The 17,174-nt window shown below is 43.6% G+C and overlaps 1 protein-coding gene across 2 annotated transcripts in view; it reads left to right on the forward strand.

The window, feature by feature from the left end:
• Positions 1-600: 600 nt before the first annotated feature.
• Positions 601-17,174, forward strand: part of SYN1 (synapsin I) — a 102,514-nt gene continuing 85,940 nt past the window's right edge. For both annotated transcript variants that reach the window (XM_063294063.1, XM_063294065.1), the window contains exon 1: positions 601-1,132. In XM_063294063.1, the coding sequence (XP_063150133.1) occupies positions 777-1,132 (356 nt within the window). In that variant the 5' untranslated portion in view covers positions 601-776. The remainder of the gene's footprint in view (positions 1,133-17,174) is intronic.

Consider the following 17,174-nt stretch of genomic DNA (forward strand, 5'->3'; position numbering starts at 1 on the left):
ATTCTCACCTGCTGGGGAGGGGGGATGGGAGATAAATGCTGAGTTTTTCCCCTGATCTTACTGGTTAATGGTGCATCCCTACATTGGCTTGGCAGAAGCAAGGTTGCTCCCACTGCCGCCAAGAGGGTCCAGAGGTGGACCCAGTTAACTAGGTAGGGCTGGTTGCTGAGGATTGCAGAAGGCTCTAGGACTTGAGAGGAGCCCTGTCGGGCTGGCTTTTTCTCCTATAAATACCCCCACTCCCTCTCTCCAAAGCGCAGGGCCAGAAGGAATTCCTTTCCCCACAGAACCTCCCCGCAGGAGGCAAGCGCTCCTACTGAACAGAATCTGCCAGGAGGGGAGAAAAACAGGCGCTCTTAAGGAAGCTAGTTAGAGAGATCCCTTCTGCGAATTCCATCCCCTTCAGAGCGAATGGTCCTTCCTCTCCTTTGAAACAGATCCCTGGCAGGCGAGCGATCTTTTTTCCATTCCCAGAACAGGCTCCTCTCGGGAAATCAGTACTAGAAACTTCACCTCGGCGATAGAAGCTCCCCACCCCCAAAGATTCCTCCCCCCCGCCCCCAAGGCTGGCTGACTGGAACGCCTTTTCGGTGGCTTCTCTTTCTGGAGCAACTTGGCAAGCCTTTTCTCGAAGGGGGCTTCTGGGGGAGGTCGTTGGAATCCCCTCCAGTGATTTCCCCGAGGAAGAACCCCTCATCTTTCCCTCAGTGATACCCCAATATAGCGACCCCCATCTGTGGGACCCCCACAATCCTTGAGACCTCAACCCTCTCAAGATGAATTACCTGCGCAGGCGACTCTCTGACAGCAACTTCATGGCCAACCTGCCCAACGGCTACATGACGGACCTCCAGCGCCCTCAGCCGCCGCCGCCGCCGCCCAGCGCCACCTCTCCGTCGCCGGGCAGCATCTCCCCAGCTGAAAGGCCACCGGCTGCCCCCAGCCCTGGAGCAGGAGGCGGCAGCGGCGGCGGAGCCGGGGGTTTTTTCTCGTCGCTCTCCAACGCGGTGAAGCAAACGACGGCGGCGGCAGCAGCCACCTTCAGCGAGCAAGTCGGCGGGGTTGCCGGCTCTGCAACGTCCTCGGGACGCAGCAAAGTACTGCTGGTGATCGATGAGCCAGGGACAGACTGGTAAGGACCGGAGAAGGGGAGAAGGAAATCCATCGCCCATCCCTATGCTTAGCTCGCCTGTCTTCCTTCCTTCCTTCCTTCCTTCCTTCCTTCCTTCCTTCCTTCCTTCCTTCCTTCCTTCCTTCCTTCCTTCCTTCCTTCCTTCCTTCCTTCCTCAATACGTTGCACCAGATGTGTTTTTTTCCCTTCAGATTCGAATGAGCTGTGAGGTATAGATGGGGGAAGGGGCAGACTGGGGTTTCCAAACTATTTCATGTTGAACTTCTTCATATGAAGGAATGAGACTGGGGGGCTGGGGGGGTGAAATGGGGAAATAGCCTTCTTTGTTTCACCCCTGACTCAGTTACAGGATCTCTTAGGCTTTTTTGACATGGGCCTGTTTCCGTTTCCTCACTAGTGACTTGATTTGTCTCTAGGATCACCCAGCCATGTTGAAACCTGTCCCCATTACTGTTGTCTCAGCAAAAAGATGGCTCAGTGGTGCTGGAAGAGGCAATCAATCATTAGTGAGAAAGGCTGTGGAGGGTAAGACAGTACAGCCTCATATCCTAGCTCACAGTCCCTTGACATCCTTCAGTAGGGCACCATCCGTTGATGTTCATGCCTCCTTTTTTACTTCTCTATTAACCTATCTTTGTGGACTTCCTTTCAGTTCTTTATTTGCTACTTAATTTATATAGCTATCTGTAATTTCCTCCATAGAGGTATTCTTCTGCTAAAGCTATTTATTTGCTCCATTTATTTGCAGAACTGGATTTCTGATGTCTGAGCAAAGATTACGTATCTGTGACCTCTTGGCATGGTGAGAGAGGTATAAAGAACAGGATGAGAAGGTGTTAGCCCCCTTAATGAGGCTGAGATCTCCTGGGGATACACCTGGGGGCTCTACCAGGGTCTAGTCTATTCAAGGGCCCTTGTAGATGGGTTAGTCCGAACAAGGAAATGCACAGTGAAGAGATAAGGAGAGAGCATTTCCTGTGCAATATTTTGCAGTGCGGTATTGCAAGATGCGGAAAGGAAATGCTAATCCCAAGGATGTAAAATAGCAGCTTGGGAATTTGGAGGGCTTCCAAAAATACCAGCTTTTGTATCATAGATCAACCCAGTTTGGGGCTGAACTGTCAAAATATCAGCTAAGTTAGTAGTGCCAATTTGGCAGTTCTCCTATCCTGCACATTGGATTGTCTGGCCCTCTTTCCTTTCAGTTCAGCTTTAAGAGTTAGGGTAGCTTTAATAATTAATTAGAAGATTCAGGGATTTGATCTGGGTGATCTTCTCACCATCACTTCATGAAAGATTAAGGAATAGCATCTGACAATTTTCTGCAGCTTATTGGTGAAGCCACTTGACTTGGTTTTTTCAAAGGTGTGAGGAGGATGGTGGTTTCCCTAGCAAGGATCACATGATTGTTCAAAAGACTACACAGTGTAGTCTAATTTTAGTCCAAATATATTCAGAGATTCTCAGATCTCTTGAATAACAACACGCACATTCATCCCTGTCTGACATATATCTTACAGTCATCCTAGTCTCTCCCTCTTACCCTATCATGCCTTAAATTGATTTTCCATCATCAGGTTTCAAATCTCTTTGTGGTTCTTCCTGAGCCCACCTTTCCTTTTTCCTTCTCTTCCTTTTTTCAGCCTTCCAAGTTCTTTCGCTGTGGATCTTTCCCTCCCATATCTGTGGGCCCATTCTGGTTTGTACATTCACTGGTTCATGGATCTTCAATTCCCAGAAATCAGCACAGAGAATATCCATGTATTTGTGGCCTCCTAACAGTAGAATTATAGTCTACTGGTTAGGAAATACAGGCCTTGAAGTATCAGTCCCTTTATGTTTCAAGATCTCTCACAATGTGCACATCCAGTCTGAATATAATTTCAGAGTGGATGTGCTGTATGGTATGTAGCTTAATCAACTAGATAAATTAAATGTCTCCTTAGTGAGTCATTCCATGGAATCCTTCTTGAGTTTCCTATTCTCCTTCCTTGATTTCTGGTTTCTCTGCTATAGCAGTTTTGGTATAGTCTTCTTAGTACAAGAAATGGAGAAGCATGACTTCTCCAAAAGAATATCAATGTAAGACTGGATTGTTAATGTAAGGATTGACAATTAAATACAACAAAGGGTCTTGTAGCCCCTCAAAGAGTCACATTTATAAAGACAAAAATCAAGAGCTAATATAACATAGCAACATCAATTTATATAATCCTGTGGGCTTTTTTTTCATATTCTGAGAATCAATATGAATAGATTAAGTCCTAAATGATAATCCCCATCAGATAATTCCCAAGACCCAGCAGGACATCCAAATCTCATGGCTTCCTGATGAGGTATGGAAGCCAGTTCATTGTGACTTAATTATTAGTTAAATATGGATTGTGGGTGAATCAGCATTGAGGAGGAATGGGTCAACATCCTTTCCATTTCATCACTGCTAAATGATGCATTTCTATAGAATGGAAAGGCCAGGTAGGCACTGAAGAAGTGGATACAGAATTTGAGGATATTCATGATCCCAACTGGAAGACCAGCCAAGGTTTCCTTTAATGCCTTTGGATGTCATGAGACTTGATCCATGAGCAAGGAGAGTTTATTAGGGGGAAAAAAATTCCTGACCTCATGGGGTCACTCTGGTCTGCACCCTCTTGATTGCCCAGCCTTCCATTCTCATGGTAGTCTCCAAAGACAGCAGGTGCTCCATTGCTGTTGGTGGATTTGCTGCCTGTTCATAATATTTATGGATTGCTCATATTTCAAGAGCTCTGTAGTAAGCAATCTATTATGGATGCAACTGGTCCATATTTCATGTGTGTGGAGACTGACTAGGTTGCCAAGCAAACTTCAGCAATCCTTCTTTTCAAGTCCTTGAAGAAAAAGAGGACTGTTGCTGAAAGTAACAAAATGCATAGTCAGTTATGCTCTTGAAAGAAATGTTAAAAAGAGAGGCTGATTGGTAGGAATATTATGGGCAAATCTCAAAGAGAAATTGCTGTGGAGTATAATAAGAGGCTGGAATAAAAATTGGCCATTAGGAATCCATCATTTCCCTCTCTAGCCAGAAGATTTAGCTTATATAGTGTTTAGCATGATCGAGAAACAGAATCATGGACAGGCTTTCATGTATTTATAAGAGTTGGGTTATCAAGGATGGAGAGAGATTTGGGGCCCAAACAATGGTGTCCTTGCTTACTTGTGATTTTGCAAATGGAAGACAACCTTGAATTTAAGATGACCTTTTCAAAAGAAGCATATATTGGAAAAACCTGTCTGCCTCCATTACTATATTCTTAGCAAACCTAAGCTGACTGTAGTATTTTTAAGGTAAAATAATTGTCCCTCTACTTTAAAGATAAATTATTTTGGGGGAAAATCTAGACTTCCTTTCAGATAAATCTTGTACTTGCTAGCCACCTTATTGGGAAATAAAAGGCTAAATTTGAGGACAATATGACAGTCAAGGAAATTTTTGCCCAATATCTTTAACCTGGGCAAATGGCCCCCACAAACATAAAGGCTGTTTGGGTGGTGTTGGTAGGGAGCAATCCCCTTTCATTAGCCTCCAAATGCAGTCTTAGGGATCTCAAGGGAGGGACCCTCTTCCATGTTTGGTGAGCTTTCAGGAGAAGCTAGGCTGGCAAAGCCCCTCGACTTTCAAGAGGCAGAAATCCAGCCAGCTCCCTGACATAGAAATGCCCTCGTGTGGGGGAAGGGATCCTACCTCCCATGAAGGTTTCCAGAGTGAACTTGGTGCTGGAACCAGATTGTTTCCCAGATGGGATTTTGCATAGTCACTGCTGGATCCCAGTCTCTTAATAGCAAGAGGGCACTACTCTGTGGGTTATGGAAAAACAGAAAGACAGCTGTCTGTTGGCCAATCCATAAGCACCACACTGCTGGCTATTCCCATTTTTATTTTTTAGCCAATGGGATCTGCAGTAAAATGTTACAGTGTGTACTCTCCACCCCATCTGGAATGCTCCTATCCAAAGCTTCCACCTAGCTGCCATGCCACCAGCATCAGTTTTTATCATCTTACTATATTGCACCAAAAGCAATGAAGAATCTTGTGGCCCCTTAGTTAAAGAGGAATAGATATACTCCAGGAGGAGGGAGGGATCCTGTAAGCCTCCAGGTGTTGCAAATTACAACTCCTGGCTGGCTGGCTGGCTGGGGCATCTGGAAGCTGTAGTTCAGTTACATCCAAACATCCCTGCATTTCTATTATAGCATTGACTTTCAGAGACTTAAACGAGCTGTTGTGGTGTTGGACAGCAATTTATCTTCATTTTCTAGACTGTTAGCTCCTGAATGTCACTGAGCATGCTCAGTCCTCTATGGGCTGTTTGGGGGATTGTTTTCTTTTTATTTGTTAAATTCCTTTATTTACTACAGTCCTTCATCCAAGGAACTTGATATGACATTTTATCCTCCCGACCACCCTGCACGATCACCCACAGAGCTTTGTGGCTGAGGGCTGCTTGGAACCCAAGTCTCTATGATTCTGGTGTGGCTGGATGCAATATGGCTGCAGTGCACCCAGACTACTTTTGGTGCCTGCAGAAAGGGCATTGTGCCCCGAGCACACCACCAAGGCATTCACCATCTATATATCAAATGAGCTGTAGAGAAATAAGAACCTTCCCAGGAGACTGGGAACCCTAGAAGAAGTGATGTGGCTACAAGACAGACTGCATCACTTTTCTCAGTTCACATTTTCTTAAGCCAGTGTGTTCACTTATTTCAGCGTATCCCGTTTTTCCTCCTTGGAACTCAAGCTTCTCCCTCTGTCTGATCCTCACAATAACCCTGTGATGTAAATAAGCCTGAGAGAGTGACTGGCCACCAAGTAGACGTCATTGCTTAATTGGAATTTAAATCTACAGTGCCCCAGACCAGCACTAGGCAATGCTTCATATTGATTTCACTTGTCCTGTCTGAGTGTTGGGCTTATGTGCGTCTTCCTTTGCTGGTGTGATAGTCAGGAGACAAGGAAAGAAAAGAGCTCAGCTTTCCCTGAAGAAACAAATTGATCTTGAGCTTTACCACTGCAGAATACAGAGCTCTGACGTGACTGAACATTTCTGTGGTAACTATCAGAGAAGATAAACACAGCCTGGTCTTCTTCTAGGCATCCTACTTTTCTATGAGGAAGGATTTTTTTTTTAAGTGTTGCACATAAGGAACATTACGTGAGCTACCCACCCATTTCAGCAGTTTCTCACTCTTGAGAACAAGCTACCTCCATGAAACCTTTACCCACCTGTTTTTCAGTGGCTTTGACATAATACTGAGAAGTGAGATTTTTCTAGATTTCAGTTCTGAGGGCTCAGTCTTATGGTTAGTATATCTTTGCTAAGGCTAACAAATTGAAGCTGTAAAAGTCCAAATTCCCAATAGATAGCAGCAAGGAGGTACACAAACTCCAACTTTAGTACCATCTAGTGGTCATCTGAATTTTTTGCAGTCCAAATCCAGTAGCCCTAATGTTTGTTTCCTGAATTTTTTACCTGTATATGCAGCTCAAAGCAATATACTCATTTTACCACCTAATGGGTGGGTTCACACTTCACAAACAAGCTATAAAATATTGTATGAACAGATCATTGTGTGAGCCTGCATTATGTTTTGTAAATCTTGGTTTGTGGTGTAGCATGTTGTGCAATATATTCAGTTGTAGCCTATTCAGTAAACTATAGTTAAACAAACCTGGGCATAGTCCAGGGCTATCAGAGCTGGGGGTGCAAAAATGCAGACACCCACTAGATAACAGATACATAACAGTTAAAAAAAAAAAAGAGGGAGGGGAAAGAGTATGATGGTAACTACTCGATAGAAAAAAGGGCAGAAGTCATAATTCTACATTTTCTTTTCTTTCTTCTTTTTCTTATCTTTCCTTTGATTCTTTATCCTTTTATTGTATTTAAAAATTCTAATAAAAATAAATTTTAAGAAAATGTTGAAATGGCTGCTGGCATCTAGTGATCCTCCAGATTTTTGCAGTCCAGTTCTAGTAGCATTAATATTTGTTTTCTTCTTTAGTTTTTCCCAAATATTGTAGGCCCTGGTGGACTTTCCCCAGTCTGGTGCCTCCAGATGTGGTAGACTTCTATTACAATCATTCCCAACCAGAAAGATCTCATGGGCTGGGATTTAGAAGAATCGAAGTCCAGTACATTTGGGCTGTCCCAGGCTGGGCTCAAAAAGAATGCGCACAAATGTCTTAATCCTATATAAATAGAGTATACAGTCTGGCCAAAGTTGGGTAATAAAATCTTGGTTTTAACAGGAGCTGCACAAACCTCAATGTCTTTTTAACTACTTAAGTCTCTTAAATGTGGGATACCATTTCTGATCATAACAGATGGAGAGGACAATGGGGGAGGTTTAGCCAACTGCACTTAGCATTTGATTTTCTATCTAGATCTAACTATTCACAATAGTCCTTCCATGTTAATTCATATCCATCTGTGAAACTGCAATCAGTTTTATTCCAGTAATTGTGCTTTGAGATAAGTATGTATCTGAGGGGCAATGTATGCTGTTTTACATGGTTGTCCTCCCCTTTAATCTCACTATGATATAGACCCCCCTACTTCTTCTCTAGTTCCACCCCTGCACCTTCTGTTTCTTAGTTGGTCCAAGACCCAAAGCTTTGTCATCCAAGCACACCGTGTGCTTGGTATGCCAACTGCCATCCAGACAAACTCAGCAGAGAGTTGCCAGACCCAGGGTGACTGAAAGAAAGTTCTTGAGATAAGAGGGCCCTCCAGGCATCAGAGGAAACATCTTTGTATGAGGTCTGGGAGACTGGACATGGAAGAGCACAAACATGTATGCAGGGCAGTTGATCCTGTGAGTTATAAGATATGATTTCTCTAGCGTGTGTGTGTGTGTGTGAGAGAGAGAGAGTGAGAGAGAGAGAATCCAAGAAAGTGTTGCCATGGTTGAGATAGTCACAATAGGCTACTATTACGAATTCGTAAATAACTAGCAGGTCGCAACACCTAGCCAACTATGGCTGATCTACACAAAAGTTAAATGGTGTTGGACCTGGTTTGTACTTGAAAGGGAGACCCAGGTCTGTAAGCTAGGCTGGAAAGTAAAAAAAAAACCAAAAGCGTTGGAAAAAGCAGTGGTAAACCACTTCTGTACTATTCCCAAGAAAACTAAATGGACATGTCACATCGTCACTAGAAGCTCAGTTCAATTTTAGTGAGTTTTTCTCTTTTCTCTCCATAGCAACTCCAATGTTTTGATAGTTAACTGAATTTGTCATATTTCTTATGGCTCTGCAGTGCTTTGGAAATAATTTGGAAAAGGTTCTTTGGAGCCCTGCCATGCAATCTTGGGAAAAGACACAGCTGCTTTGAAGAGCTGCAGACAGGTGCTATGTTTGTGCCTCCACCTGCTTCAAAGCACCCTTCTGGCATCAAATGACACAGCCCTAATTTTTCTTAATCCACAGAATTCACAGTCTCAAAGATGGGAGAGTGAGGTTTAGCTTGGATGGATTTTCATAAGAGGATGAGACAACTCAAAGACAGTTATATCAATGGCAATGAGTCATAATAATGAAATGGAACCTCTGTGTCAGAACCTTTGAATGCTAGGTTGACAATGTATTTACAAAAAACAAAGGAGGTTTATCGCCTTCACATCCTGCTTTTGAGGCTCCCCAAGTCGTATTACTGGCTGCTGTTGGGAGAAAAAGATATTGGTCTAGATGGAGCTTTAGATTGATTAGACCTAATGTTCTAACGTTCTCAATCAATTCTATTAATATACCATATTAATTAAAAAACTGTATTAAATTGGAGGATGACTATGCAGATACTTTATTAAAAAGTCCTTGGTTAAGTAACAGAATTGCACTTTCTGGACGTGGCCTTTTCTTACATGAGGTTCTTAGATCTCTGAGGCTGGCACATGCCAGACTGATCCAGATGTTCCCAGGGACATTCCCAGGCTTCTAGCAAGTGGAAAGCATCACCAGCTTGCACTCAGCTCCTGGTTAGATTGCAGCTGACAGATTGGTGGTGATGGGGCCTCAGAAAGGAGACACAAAGAGATTCCCTTTCGAGGGGACATGATCTGCTTGAAGCAGAGGACAGTGGAGGTGAGAAAGGAGAACTGAACCAGTGCACAGTCAGGCCCTCCAAAGTTCACCCAATACCTTCACTTGATATGCTGCTCTCCCCCCACCTGAATGCTTGCTGGGAGGGGATGGCTCTTCAGCAAAGAAGCCGGTGCTTCAGGAGCCACAGGGAGCCAGAACTGCTGGCATTTCTCTCAGGATCCCTGCTGGGGATGATGTGTTCGGATGCAGAGGCTGTTGTTTCCCAGCAGGGTGAGATGGAGGGTGTCAGCGCATTGGAGGCCGCACAGCCCTAAGGAGGGGACGCTGTGGCCCTGTTCCCCTGCTGTCTCTCCTTAGTATGTGATCCTGCACTAAGGGATGATCAAAAGGCTGCCTTGTACGCCTTGCTATTTCCCACACCCTTCCCTGGCGCATTGTCTTGAGACACAGCTTCTAGGCTTTGCTTGAACCATCTGGTCCCACTTGCCCCCTCCTCCCATTCCTTTTTAAAAGGCAAGGTACAGATATTTGGGATAGCGCTTCTCATTATCCTTTACTGTTGGCTCTGCCGAAGGCTCCAAATCTCATTGCTTTGAATAACCAGATGGCCTTTGGCTTTTGGGCAGAGTTGCCGATTTGTTGGCATTTCCCTAGTCTGCCTTAAGGTTATTCTTTCAGCCCCTTGCTAGATAGGATTGTGCCCCCTTGGAAGCGTTGTTGCAGCTGTATTTGTGTGCACGGCAGGCTGCAAGTCCAGCGCGCAGACACAAGCATGCCAAGGTATCGGGGAAGTCCAGAGGATACTTTCTTGCTTTCTCTGCTTATTAAAGGTATTCCCTATTTTAGAGTGCCCAGCCTGGTTAAAATTCTCTCTCTTTCTCTGCTTTCTCACTTTGCTGGGAACATTTATAAGATTTGGCCATTCTGTAGCTCGGCACCACTGGATGTTTTGGACTCAAAGTCCCATAATGTAGACCATGGGCTATGTTGATGGGGTTCAAGCTGAAGGGGCTGCAGCCATAACTTCTGGAGTTGCTGAGGCTCAGGAAGGCTCTTTCATAGCATTTTGTTCCCTTTCCAAGGTGTCTCTTTCCTGACATTAACAAAGCCATCCTATGCCTATCTACTCAGCAGAAACTCCCCTTCAGTTTGGTAAGGCAGACTTCTGCATAAAGGATACAGATTAGGCCAAAAAACACTTACCTGAGAGTAAAACGCTCATGGAAAAGAGTGGAGCTGATTTAGGAGGATACATTCTGGAAATTTCCGCTGAAATGGGGTAAATGCCTTTTGTTTCTAGCACACCAGCATGCACATAGATAGTGCATGAAAAATGCAGGACGTTTTTCTCACAACACCTGCATTAAATCTATTTTGAACTGCTGATAACATATTGTGTAGGACTTTTGTGTTTTCCCCCTCCTGGACTGTACCCAACTCCACCCCCACCCCACTTGGCTTTTAAATCACTTCAAGAGAAGCTATTCCAGACAAAATGAATCCCGCAGGCGGAGTAGAGTCTGTGACAATACGCAACCACGTCAGAGGGCTGGTGGTGGGGCTGAGTGGCTGGAGAAAAGATACCTGCTTCTGCAAATGGGTTTAAAGAGCATGCTTCAATTTCCATTTGCATGTTGCCAGATATTTTGGCAACTTTTTGCAGAGTTCCTTCAGCATATATGCTGATACACAGTATGCTGGATCTCTCTCCACCAGATATGTGGCTGTTCTCCTGTTTTAGACTAGCTAGGCTGTTTTCAAAGGCGATCTTACATGTAAACTCATTATAATACTTCTTTATATTGACTCATTGTTCTTCCAAAGCAATATCTTAGAAATATTGAAGAAATCCTTTTGATCTGAGAAAATAATCAGAAAGCCCCAAGACACAAGGATGAAGACCTCTTTGTGGCTGATTTCCCCATCTCCTCCTTGCGAGTGCTTAATGGAGGGTTGGCTTTTTTATTTTTTTGTAGTCTAAAAGTCTATTCCCATTTTAGCTGCATGAAAGCTGTTTCCAAAGCCTATCTCTGTGAGATTCCAGATATGGCTGATCCAGAGGGAGTTTGTTGCAGCCTTTTGGTTGGTGCACACATTATTTCATGTCCAGCATTGCATCAGGAAGTGCTTTAGAAATGCTGCAATCCCACAGGTGAAGTGGATGGATTCATGATTGGTTTACATCAGGCAGGGAAGAATTAACCCTGCTTTTTGGGCAGGATCAATTTTGAGCTCACCAGGGTATTTTTGAGGGCAGGTAGCAGTGGCATAGCGAAGACAGGAAAGGTGTGGTGGGTGGAATAAATGATGGAGCTATCATTGGTTGTATTATGGTTTCAGAGGAGGGGGAAAATCTTCTAAAACAGCCTTCCTCAATTGCTGCCTCCAGATGTACTGAGACTACAACTCAGAATCCTGGGGATTGTAGTTCCAATGTTTTTAGAGGATGGATATGAAGTAGTTTTGGTCCCAAATCTATGATTAAGTCCCATCCAGGTAGGCAACCACATTTTTATTTAAAAATTCCTAATGCTTGTTTGGTTTCAGGAGGTGGAACTTGCAGGGGGGAGGGGCGTTATCTGCAGGAACAGAAGGAAGAATAAAATGTTGTTTGGCTGTGCTAGGCTCTGCCTCTGTTTGGATTTTATTGCAGAATGAAGGGGATGTGCAGAACAGTAGAAGAAAAAGTTACCAATGCTTGCAGAGTCATCCCACTGCTTTGCTATTAATCCAGCCTGCCTGAGTTTATAAAGTCTGTGGAGACAGGTTGCCAGATGCAGAGAACAGCTGCCTTTGTATGTGATGTAGGCTGATGTCTCTTGGCAGCTGTGCATCACATGGCACATTCAACAAAGTAGACTCTACCATAGAGAGATTAAAAGCAAGGGGAGGACCACCGTGTACCAAAGCATAAGCTACCCTCCTAATACACACACATCTCAAACCAGAATTACAATGTCAATCACAATTTCACAGATGGGTATGAATTAACAGGGAAGGCCTACTGTAAATGGGTTAGATCTAGACAGGAAATCAAATGTTAAACGCAGTTGGCTAAACCTCCCTCTACTGTCCTCTCCATCTGGTATGATCAGAAATGGTGTCCCATATTTAAGAGACTTACAAAGAGAAGGGGTTAAAAAGACATTAAGCTCCTGTTAAAACCAAGATTTTATAGTCTAACTTTGGCTATAATGTATACTCTATATAGAATTGAGACATTTGTGTGCATTCCTCTTGAGTTCAGCCTGGGACTGTCCAAATATATTGGACTTTGATTCTCCTAAATCACAGCCCATGAGACCTTTCTGGTTGGGAATGATTGCAATGGAAGTCTGGAGGCACCAGAATGGGGAACAATCCACGAGGGCCTATAATATTCGGGAAGAACCAAAGAGGGAAACAAATATTAATACTACTGGATCTGGACTGCGAAAATATGGAGGATCACTAGACGCCAGCAGCCATTTCAACTTTTATTTCTTTGCTGCTATCTAGTGGGCACCTACATTTTTGCACCCCCAGTTCTGATAGCACAATTCTATGCCCAGGTTTATTTAACTGTGGTTCATTCAATAAGATGTACCATAAAACTAAGAATGGTTTACAAAACCCAACGTGGGTTTACACAATGATTTGTTTCTACAGTACTTTATAGCTTGTTTGTGATGTGTTGACCCAACCATGAGTATACTGCTTTAAGCTGCTGATGGAGGTGGATTGCCATAGCTGAATGCAACCTCACATAAACAGCTATGTATTTCCAAATCAAACAAATGCTAGGGAAAAAGGTCTAGCCCAATTTGTACCCTGCTGACTTTATTTTCTACTTGCTGGCCATTGCTTATTTAAGGGAAATTTTAAGAACTATAATCCATCACCATCCATCTGTAACATTAAATGGTATGTTCCATTTTATGCTATCTTCAGAATTTTACTACCTCTGGATGTTACAGAGAAAGACTGTTTTTGCAAGCTGTGATTAGAACATGTACATGTATATCTGTGAGCCTTTTTGCATATTCTGAGTCTGAAAAAGGTTAAGACGGTTAGATTTGTGCTGATTTCTGAGACTTTCAGGAAGTATTGGGATCTCTGCTTTATGGAACAAGAATATTTTGAAATAAGATGGTTGTTTTTAGCAGTGTTCTCCTGAGTAGAGGAGAAGCAGGGGTCCCACCTGGAGCAACACATAAGAACAATATCAGGAAGGGAAACTTGACTTGTATAGCCAGACTTGCACTCCCATCTTGCTCCTTTTACAGGCGGGGCAGAAGAAATTCAACATATAATTGCTCCAGGGGAGATGCAGTTATCGTGGCAAAATATGTCACCAGTGCCATTGTTGCTGGTTCCATGGCTTCCAAGTCACCTTGAGCCTCTCCCTTGTATTTGGAGAGAGGCCAAAGAAGACTGTTGCACCACCACAGTGGGTTAATAGTGGAGTGTAATATCTGAAGAAGGCTCTAATGCTGGGAAAGGTAGAAGGAAAGAGAAGAAGAGGATGACCAGCAGCAAGGTGGATGGAGTTACAGTGGTGATGGGGTGCACCTTTGGAAGACCTGAAAGACCAGGGTGGGGACAGATCGTCATGGAGAAAATCTCTCCATGTGGTCGCAAGGAGTTGACAATGACTTGATGGCACATAATCAGTCAATCAATCTCTTGTGTACTTTGTAGGATTCAGGTTCTGAGTGATCTGGCATGTGATACTAAAGGGGTGCACTTTCTTTTTAGGCTCTTGGCTTTTGATTGGGGTGCCAGGAGCCCATCCCAAGAGGCGGCTCAGGCAAGGCAGTGGGTAAGATCAGGACAGAGCCTACTTGAGTGAATTACATCCACATTTAATGAAAAGTAAATTAACTAAACACAATTAACATGATCAATGATTACGCCCCAGAGTATTTAATGATTATACTGTATTAGTTATTACATCAAATATTTTCCTGGCAACGTTTGGATAGGCTGCGAAAATACCATACTCAAGCTTTGGGGCCAGGGCATATGCAGCCTGGAGACTGCAGGTTGTGTCCCAGTGAGCCAAACATTAGTTCTGCATTTCATTGGTACCAGGTGAGATACCGAGCCTTACAAGCACATCTTCTGAAGCCAGCCACATCTCCTGATTTGTAACATATTCCTTCCTTCCAGTTTCAGGTGTAGCATTTGGCTGTTGCTGCCAAGTGCAGAGGGTGATGCACTCTGCACATGCTCAGAGATGCTTTGGTCACGATTGAATTGGAACACTAAAAAAATATGCCAGGTTTGCACCTTGGATGAGATTCATTCCAGAGATGCAAGCCTGGGGTAGACTCCATGTGGGAATGCAGAGATGTGTTCGTGAGAAGTCCTTTTTTTTGGAGGTACAATGCAGAGAGGGTGCTGTGAGGGTGCATGATGCAGTGTAAGTAATCGAGGCAACATGTGGAAAGTCAGGTGTTGATTGCTATCTTCTCCTTGGAGATGAAGCATGGAGGTTTCACAGTGTGTCAGAAGTTTATAGAAATACTGCTGTGGATGCTCACACTGCCTTTCCTGGGGAGCATTTGGAAAGCAGATTTCTTGACAAAGGAGAGGGGGCACAATACCGGTTGCTAAAACTTTAGCCTGCACTTCTGTCTTAAAAAACACACACAAACACACACCACCTTGCAAAAATCCTCAGGTTGTTGCTTTGTAGCAGGGGAATAACTGCTATTGCCACTAATTGTTGCATTTCAAGCTGCCTTGAGAAATTTAGTGACAGTGGTGAGTAGAGCTAATGGGCAAACCTTCTTGAGAGAGCCTATTCATGTATATAAAAGGCCCTGACATATGTTTACCCCACTTCTATACTGCCAGACATGAAGTTTTCTCTGCAGGAAAGACGGGGGCAGTCTTGATGCACTGCAGAGGTCCGTTGCTTGCTTGTTGGGCAGACAAATAATGCAGAGCCTCCGAGTCCTTTTACAAAGCCTGCATGTTTGGTAGAACAGTAACGCTGCTTCTAGATGCTGCCCTTCTTGCTGTAAGAGGAGGCTCATACATTTGAATTCAGCCTGGACAGAAATAAAAGCAATCCTCTGCGTGTGGAAAGCCCCTGTCCCATCTCATGTTAAGCCATGATATCTGGGGCTTACTGACTAGAGTACAGTGGGCTGGGTTCACATATTACGTAACTCATAAGCCATAGTTTACAAAATAGAGTGGCTCAGGCTTGTGGGTCACATTAAACAATGATCAAGTCACTTGATGCCTTGGTGTGTTATGTGAATCCAGTATGTCAGGATCAACACTGAACATTTTTCTCAATTACGTTGGTTACATTTGCTATTTGCAGGAAAGTTCCTGAATAAGAGAACATTCAGGAATATGATTCATTGGCAACTTGGCTTTACACCAAATTCTGCAGTATGTACAACTGGTCCTTTAACAGCAGGGTGATGCTGCTTCTACTAGGCCAGGTTCATGTGTGGCCATGAAGGACATGTTGAGGGCCACGTTGTAAACCTGAATGGGACCCCTGATTTTTATAATTTTTACACTACTTTAAGCACGTACAGTATAAGTGGTTAAGACTAGGGCCGCACACGCTTTGAAAATGATCTGGAAGGGATGCCTTGGACCATGCAGGAGCAGGAATCTCTTTAAAGCAGCCATGTCTTTTGTTTCAGGCTTACAATTAGCCTGAAAAAAAATTGTTGCTGCTTTAATGTGACTCATGAAATAAGCCGTGTCTTTCTGAAGCTCACCCAAAAGCTTGAAACAGACATGGCTGCTTTAAGGAGGTGCTGATGTGCATTCCAAAGCACTTATTCCAAATCTTTTAGAAGAACGTGCAGCCCTAGTGAAGGTGCCCTTAACTTGTGGTGACAACATACAATTTTCTTAACAACACAGAAGTCGTTTCTGGTTAGAAAAAAAATTCAAAATATTGTTCATTCCACCCCATTCAAGTTTAGAAATCATTTTTAGAATAGGTTATTTCTTTACATACACATACGCAGACAACTCTGCAATTTAGAAAATCATTTTTAGAACAATTTCCACTCCTATTCAAGTTTTAAAGTAATTTAACATAATGATTACAAAGACCATTATTTATACTGTATAGTGTGATCCCTACTAACCGTGGCTTGCTCAACAGCTTCTGATTAAAATAACCCAAAGTCTTGAGTTAAGATGTTTGAGGTCAGCTCTGACTCTTAAAATCTCTCTCCTATTCAGGAATTATTTGTCTGCATTGTTTTCTGAATAAAAGAAAAGAAATCCTACACATTTGTTTAAATTAATTACAGAACAGCTAACATTCAAAAATGGTGAGCTGCCCTTTTGTCCCACCCAGTGTGGGGGACTCTGGGAACCATAAAAGGGACGCTGGAAGGCCACATGTAGCCCCCCCTGCTGTTTATCCCCCTCCCCAGCTTAGCACAACCTCTGTATGTGCATGCACTGCAGGGAGAACTTTCTGCTTAAAGTTGCTTGATCGTCTGCATCTTGAAGTGCTTCCTGGCTTTTGCCATCTCCCCCATCCCCATCTTATTTAAGGAATTTGGGTCCAAAGGAAAACATCAGGAACATTCTCTGGTTTGCTGTTGTTTCTCTTCTCATCACCAACTGACACACAAACACACACACGGAAAAGGAGAAATAGTTGCCCTGTCTTCTCACTGCTGAAAAGCCTTTACCTAGTGGAACCCCAAGAGGAAGACAGCAGTGGTGTTGGTAGGAGTTTCCCACTAGCACAGGTCCAGGGTTCTGCATTCTGGAGGGTCCCCAAATTTGTTGTGGCTGTTCTTCTTCTTTGGAGAAAGAGTTCTTTCCTGCCTTCCTTTGCAGGATGGTGAAAGAAGAGAGCACCCTGCAGGGCAAGAAAAAGATAGCTGGGAGGGGGGATTGCACAGAAAGGAATGGATGTGGCGGGAAATGATGGGCAACCAGGAATATGTATGTGTGTGAGTCTCAAAGAACTTCTCATCC

The sequence above is a fragment of the Candoia aspera genome, chromosome 2 (genome assembly GCF_035149785.1).
Source record: "Candoia aspera isolate rCanAsp1 chromosome 2, rCanAsp1.hap2, whole genome shotgun sequence".
Classification (NCBI taxonomy): domain Eukaryota; kingdom Metazoa; phylum Chordata; class Lepidosauria; order Squamata; family Boidae; genus Candoia; species Candoia aspera.